The sequence below is a fragment of the Phaethon lepturus genome, unplaced genomic scaffold (genome assembly GCF_000687285.1).
Source record: "Phaethon lepturus isolate BGI_N335 unplaced genomic scaffold, ASM68728v1 scaffold46658, whole genome shotgun sequence".
NCBI classification, from domain to species: Eukaryota; Metazoa; Chordata; class Aves; order Phaethontiformes; family Phaethontidae; genus Phaethon; species Phaethon lepturus.
Window position 1 is genome coordinate 21616 of NW_010557792.1, and position 7795 is coordinate 29410.

At 43.6% G+C, this 7795-nt stretch overlaps 1 protein-coding gene across 1 annotated transcript in view; it reads left to right on the plus strand.

The window, feature by feature from the left end:
• LOC104625273 (protein Wnt-7a-like) overlaps positions 1-7419 on the plus strand; it is a 26543-nt gene extending 19124 nt beyond the window's left edge. Inside the window, exon 3 of the mRNA XM_010292855.1 lies at positions 6820-7419. Within this exon, the coding sequence (XP_010291157.1) occupies positions 6820-7299 (480 nt within the window). The 3' untranslated portion in view covers positions 7300-7419. The remainder of the gene's footprint in view (positions 1-6819) is intronic.
• Positions 7420-7795: the final 376 nt, after the last annotated feature.

The following is a 7795-nucleotide window of genomic DNA, read 5'->3' on the forward strand; positions in this document are numbered from 1 at the left end:
TCTCATTCAGATTGCCTGTGCTGACAACAGTGCATGAGTACTGTGACCATACCGCAAGATTAACAAATATTTTTTTCTTTACTCTTTTGATATATTGTGGAAATAGAAGCTGCATTTAGAAAATAGCTGCTGCACATGGTCAACCTTTTTTTTATAAAGCCACAGTAAAAAGCAACTAATATTCCAGGGTGGAAAGTATAAAAATAATTATGAAACCCTTTCAAGTGGATGTAAGAAATGTAAGGAACCTCCTGCTTTGTGGCGGCATAGAGAAAAGTCAGAAATAGTACACAAAAGATTAAACCTATGAGAGCGCAAAACTTCTGAGGTCTTCCTTTTTAAGGGTATAATGAGTTAGAATCTGGAAAAAGTGTTTCTGCTCTTTAAAATAGGATATCCGTTATTGAAGGTAGATGGTGGTATTGGGAAATACCACCCATCTGTGATGTTTCTAGCATTATGTCATTTATCAGCATTCTTTTGGCTCTCTTCATAATTAGTCCTCAGACCAGCATGTTGCCTGATTTTCTTTAGACTTCTATTCTGAGGAAAGTGCAGTGGTGATTTGATTGATGTAGGTCACATGCTGTGGTGATTTCCCAGCCATTTTTTATTTGAAACAAAAAATTTCTTGTAATGAGAAAAATGGTTCAACCTGCCAGGGGTAGTAGTATTTCATGGCTCACAGTGTTCGGTGCAACAAATTTGTTTGATATCGACTTCAAATATTATTCTTTTGCACAGATTTACTAATCAAAAACATGAGAAAAAAAATCTTTTGGCTGTGCTTAATAAGATCTTCATAATATGTTCAACTGAAGTATGAAAGACTGTCTGGAATGAGTCACCCTTAATATGGGACACAATCGGTTCCAAACTCATCCACATGAGTTTGGAATAGGATTTGCCATAGGATATCAATGCGAAATATGTTATGTTTCTACAGAACACATGTTACAACAGCTCTATTAATATAGTTAGTGAACATCCACTAATGGGAAATAATCTTTTCTGTTTAAATATGCTTTTACTAACTTTACACTCGCATTTGGGTACTTTTTTATTACGCTGTTTCTCACATTTCTTAAAGATTTCATAGGTTTTGCCTTTAACAGCAGTGAGCCTTCTTTTATGCTTTCTTACGTACATTTTTGTTCCCCAATGAAAAAGCAGCAAGTATTATTTGGTGCTTTTATAACTTTCCTCAAGTTTCAGAGCTCTGGTGTTAAGACAGTCCTACAAGTATCCCTTTGAGATTACTGTCACACTTGAATAAAGCAAGTGGCAGAGTAATTTCCTCGTCCTTTTAATTAGACATAGTCCTTTTACAGATCAGTCTTACATATACATCCACTGCCCTTTTCAATGTCTAGTCTCGCTCAAGACCTCGCTGTCAGTTGCTCTAGATACGATTTCGTTCCCAAATAATTTGTTGAAAGACTAAATATGACATGGCTTTATTGTATTTGCTTAAAACAGTATCTTTACTCAATGAATCCTTCTTCAAAAGCAAAATACATCTCTCTAACCTTATTTCTGAAGTTTGAGGGCCTCCGCCTTCTAGGTACAATTGCCTCTGAAAGGAATATAAATCATAAGTCCTCATGTGCCACAAGCCAAAAGGGGCGAGTTTGCATCTGCCCGTTGGCCTCTCCAGCCCACAGAAATGTCGTGACCACTCTCTAAGCCCAGCCATGTTCTTCTCTGGAGTGAAAAATTCACTCTTGCTTTGCCAGTAGTTGTGTTTCCTTTGACCTATAGTAAAAGTATATGTGCAGGCACTTGTAGGAGACAGGTATTTCCTGACCCAGATGATCTGATGTCAGAAAAAATTAGGAAAGATCATGGCCTTGGCGGGATAGGAATTGGTGTCTGTTGTCTCACTAATTACATCAGCTTCGCAGGCAGACTGGAGTATGAGCTATTTCTGATGAGGCAGTGGAGGCCCCTGGCCTCGGGCACTGCGGTATTGGCGGTGTGCTGACTGCGAGGCCGGATTTCGTTTCTGTGGGAAGTCCTGCTGGTGAAGGAGAACGCACCGGAGGTGCAATGCTCCCCTGTATTTCACGCTGCAAGTCCTTCAGGACGGCTTTGGCATCGAGTGCTTTAGCGTTCTGGTGGCCGGACCCAGGGCTGTGCAGTACCTGACCCCACGTGAGTGGGCATGTGGGGTCCCAGGCTGCCCTGGCAGATGTGTCTGGGAAGTCAGCTGGCTGAGGGTGCTGGGGACCCGGGGAGGTACAGACCACTAACTCAGGGAGCGGAGGCACTGAGCTGAGAAAACCCTCTACACGAGGGTGTCCAGTGTTTCTGAGCACACCAGCCACATAACAACCTCTCTGTTTGCCCAGACCTGAGCACCTGCAGCACGCGTCCCACCACCCCGCGGGCACACCTCCGGCAGCGGCAGCACTCTTAAGCAAATGCCGCTCCAGCGCAAGGTCGCACTGGTCGGCAATTTCTGTTGGTTTCACTGGGAACCAGGAGCGTTGGCTCAGCTGGGCCCCGGCCAGGGTGCCATTCCCAGACAGCCCTGCCCGCCGCTGCCCGCAGCAGGACCGCGGTGCTGGTACCAGCCCATGCAGCTCCTGGGCTGCAGGGCTCTCCAGAGCTACAGCTTGCCACCCTCACAGGACGCACCCTACGCATTCTCTGCAAAACTAAAGGCGAAGAAAAAACATGTTAGGTTCCTAATGGCAGTGCCCAAAGGTACTATATCTGAAGATAACATCAAGAGAGAGAGCCAGCGCAAGTTCTCTTCACACAAACTATTTCCCAGAGGCTAATGGCAAGGGGGAGAGAGAGAGAGAAACAAGTACTGACAGTTTACTGTAGGAGCTCAAAGAAAAAGTGGACAAAGCTAAAAGAACTCCAGCTCTTTGTTCACATTTAATCCAGTTCAGAGCATTCACTGGTGCATGCAGATTTACTTTCCATGGCTGACGGAGCTGGATATGGTCATTTGGTAAGAAACAGAGGATCTAGGATTTAAATTTTGTGCCCTTCAGGCTCTTACATTTTATGAAAAGTCAGTCTATAACGTATATAAAGTTTTAATCTAATGTAAAAAGTGTGAGCTGCTGGCTAATACCTTCAAAGAAACAAATCCTGGCCTTGAAAGGTGAAGAACGCTTTCTGGTTTTAACACAGACCAAGTTTTTCAGGGGTAGAGCACTTCTTCTGGCTCACAGAAACCAGGGGAAAGGCTGAGGACTCCTGTCCCTACCCAAAGAACGCCCCATTTTATTTTCTTCCTTCTCTTTTCAACTCTCATTTTGAATTTATAAAGGCACTGATTTTTCAGAGACTAGTAGAATAATGTAACGGTATTAAAATATCACTGTCCACATATTTTAATGCAAAACAAATAGTCCAAGCACCTGATATCACAGTACAATAAAACTATCAAATCGCCATCGCAGGCTTTTGCTTTTGCTGAGGACAGATGGTTCAAGTTACATGTAGCCTATTTTCTAAAGGCTATAGAGTCAATTCATCTCTGGCTGAATTTGCAAAACACCGCACTGAAAGACAGCACCAGCAAGAAGGATATATATACAAGCACAGAACCAACAAAAGGGTTTGTGGGCGAAAGGTGGAGAGGCTGGGTGTTAGAAAAGGCAGAACTGGAAGGGAAAGCTCAACCGCAGAGTACAGTGGACCCAAATCAGGCAGACGTATTGCGAGTGATTTTAGCACAGCGTATCGGAAACGCGCCCGCAATAAGTCCAAAGAGGTAAGGGAGGGTTAGCCAGTAAGTCTTAGGAAGTGCTATCTAAAAAAACAAAAAAAAATAATGAGAACAATACAGAGACAAAACTCTTTCTCATCCCTCTGCCCGCACCCATCCCTCTCCAAGCATTTTTGGTTATCTAAGAAGGACCCTTAGCACTTTGGCTGAACGAGTTCTCATGTTCAGACAAAACCAGACCTTTTTATCCTAACCGCTTGTGCTCAGGCTTAGCCGAGACCTGAAAAGCAGAAGGTGGTCCTGGTTGGCATCGTGTCACTCGGAGCAGGAGACCAACCCGTGACACGAGGCCGCCTGGTTGCTGAGCTGCTCCAGCCGCTTGCTCAGCTCTTTCCGGTGGCACTACTCATTCTGTCAGAGATTGTTGGCTGAAAATGGGATGTTAATGAAATAAACCAAAAGGCAATTTAGGCTATTTAACTACACTTCAGCAAAAAAAGCCCTACCTTGATAGATGACACTAAGCCGTGATGTATTTTGTATTAATGTTTCAAGTCAATTTGGTGGATCCTGATGGAAGGCGAGTTAGAAATGTTTTGTTGCAAGTTTGAACATCGTACCAGGATATAAGGCCAGCCACTTGAACAAGAGCGGTGAGTGAATTAGGGCTGAGAAATGTATCCCTGGCTAGTTTCAAATTAAAAAAAGAGAGCTTTTAAAAAGGTACAAATGAGGCTAAAAGAATTTATGCTATTTTTCCGGTTTCTGTGCTATAACTCCTTTTCCGTCTCCTCATCTATCTTCTAAGTGTACTACCTTATGAATGAGTGAGCAATAAAAGAAGTATGCAGTGGCTGAGAGAGAAACTCAAGATAACAAGATAATGCAAAACGTAAGCCAAAGCTTGAGCAAGCTGCAGGTTAAGATGTAGATCCGAATATAAAAGTTTCTCACATCTGAATTTTAGGGCAGTCATTAGATAGTTTGCATGAAAAACTAATTTAAAATCAGTAGCACGAAAAATGACTAAGAAAATATGCTAAGGTAACACCTGTCAAAATCTTGGACCTATACTTTCTAGGGGTTTTAATCCAGTTTTCAGACCACACATGCTGACACTTCACTCATAGAATACAATAAAAACAAAGCTATTCTAATGCCTTTGAAATCCCAGTCTTCACTGAAAAGGGGCAGAGGAAGAACAACGAGTAAAGAAGCAACTACAAACTATCCTAAGGTTAGGCGATAGCAGTTACTGTGCTGAGGCGACATGGGAACAGCCTCAAGACCAAAAGGTATGAGAATAATAAGCTACTACATGCAGTCTTTAAAGTACTTGTTTTAAGGCTGCCAAGAAGAGGACTGAGCTGTATTCGCCAGTGTTACCGCACTACTTAACGATTTACTGGCTGCACAAATTAAGACGTGCTCTTTCTCCTTGCCACCCCCAGTGTGTGCTGAGATTTTAGGCTTGAAGTCCCAGCACACAAGTCAAGCCTTTGAGCGGGACTTGGTTCCTTCAGTGCAGGCTGCCACTTCCAGCAGCAGCCAGTGGAAAGACAAGACAGTGTCTGCATGGTAAGAATTCCAAAAGCCCAGAACTGAAGTGGGGGGTTACCGCAAAGGGTTAATTCAAATTTCTATATCACTGACCTCCCTCCAGCCTTCTAGGCTGCCTAGGCTTGGGGCGGCACAGATCAGCTGGGGATTCTCAGGGGAAAAATTATGTGGCCACTCCCTGAACCCAGATAATCCCTCTGGCTGGGCTTTCCACTGCTGGTATCTGCCAGGTTAGGCAGAATTTAATCATCAAAATTATTGTGTTCTCTTTCAAGCAAAGACCAGTGGGAAATTAATTGCTGGAATTAGGTATGTTTTCTAGCATTAACCCAATGTAGCTGCTAAGTGAGCTCACTTATAGGGCTCAGGGCAGACAGCAGGGGCTAAGCTGGTCTCCAGTTTTATTCGGCAAAGACTGGGTTGGTAAACAAACAGCAAGAGGGAGAAGACGCAAGGATAAAGTTTCAAGGGATGTGAAGGTTGAAGGGAAGATGAAGCTTGTTATCTTCAAAAGGAAAGTAGTAACAACTCACGCATAAGCGTGAGAGACCCCTGCGAAGAAGAGAACATGAGACAGGGTGGAGCAAGCCTTGATGTTTAGGTGTTTGAGATGCTTTTACAGTATTAAGGAGGTAGAAAACTCTTAACAAGAATTTATGACAAACAGCGACGCCAATTCCTCATCTTTACTCTTAGCCTTTATGCTCTAAGACAGACCTAGTTTTCTTGGAAAGTATCTGGGGCATTTTGCATGCTCCAGTATCCGCGTGAGAGGAGACAGAACACTTCAAACCCTCCAGAAAGTGCAAAGAACTTAAGACTATGGTATATCAAAATAACACTTAGATTTCCAAATTGGAGCATTAACTTGCATTTAGAACAGGTGATGCCTGTATGAATAAATTGTCATCTGCTCTACTCTGTTGACCAACAGGAGGGTAAGAATTGATAGAGTTTATCAGCTTGTTCACACATTGCACCAGCTTACATCATTTTTCAGGTGCAAGAACTGAAATGCAGGTTATTTTTGAACCTCTGTTCACAACAATCAAGTTCTAGTACCTGTTGTTGAACTTTCGAGGCACCCTGCACATGGCTCATTCATGCAAAGGTGTGATTTTCTGCCAGTTCCTGATTTCACAGCCATATGCCAAAAATTGCAACAACAGACAAATCTGAAGCACTGTACGATCACATGGCAAATGAAAGCGAGGAAAAGCTGTGGTTAAGGAGGGTCCCATTTTACCTTTGGTCTGTGGACTGTGAAATCAGGCAAAGTTGTCTTCCCTGCTTACCGCCAAGTGCAAGGGGGGAATTATCTTTGCAGGCAGGACGCAGTTGTCACTGGTGAGCATTTGCTACCTGGGACAACAGCATCACCAGGCAAGCAAAGCCCCTGGCTTTGATGGGAACGTGGCTTATGTCTGGTGGCAACTTATGCTGGAGAGCAAACCCCTCCACGGCTGTCATTCAATAGGCATCAAATAATCCTGTTTTTTTTTTTTTTTTTTTTTTTTAAGATACTCTAGCTTGTATTAATGCATCATTCTTTGTTCTTCCAAATACAGATTCTGGAAGAAAACATGAAGTTAGAGTGCAAGTGCCATGGGGTCTCGGGATCCTGTACCACTAAAACATGCTGGACAACCCTGCCTAAATTCCGCGAGCTGGGCTACATCCTTAAGGACAAGTACAACGAAGCAGTTCAAGTTGAACCGGTGAGAGCAAGTCGTAACAAGCGTCCAACCTTCCTCAAAATAAAGAAGCCACTTTCCTATCGCAAACCCATGGATACAGATTTAGTGTACATAGAAAAATCTCCCAATTATTGTGAAGAAGACCCTGTCACCGGCAGTGTGGGAACGCAGGGAAGGATGTGCAACAAGACAGCCCAGCAGTCCAATGGCTGCGATCTGATGTGCTGTGGCCGAGGTTACAACACACACCAGTACTCAAGAGTGTGGCAGTGCAACTGCAAATTTCATTGGTGCTGCTATGTAAAATGCAACACATGCAGTGAAAGAACAGAAGTATATACCTGTAAGTGAGTACATGGCTGGGCAGGCTCTGTCCCTGGCCACGAATACATTTGCACATGCACTCAACAAACCTACACAAGACTGTAGGAAAGACCTGCTCTCCCAGAAGAAATGCTGATGAATGGAGCCCTCTCTTTTCTTCTCATGTTTCGTTGCTTATGTGGATACACATTTCAGACTCTTATGAAAGTCAGCCAAGAAACAAAACCGAGCGAACCCCACCCCGAGCCACCTGACACACAAAACAGGGAGAAAAAGATCATCTCCGTTAATCTGCACCTCTAAAGCAAGAAGCATTGACTGCCTTGTGAGAAGACACCAGTCATAGAAAAATCTCTGAGCATGACAACTAACTCTTGGTTTGGAAGAAAGATGGTCAAAAACTTCAGCGTATAAGGAGCAGAGAGGGGTTGGGGAGAAATCCTCCAAAAAGGGCTTTCCATGGGATGGGATGGACAGTGCCCCATCGTGAATTGCTCGTGTGAGTGAGGATGACACAGATTTA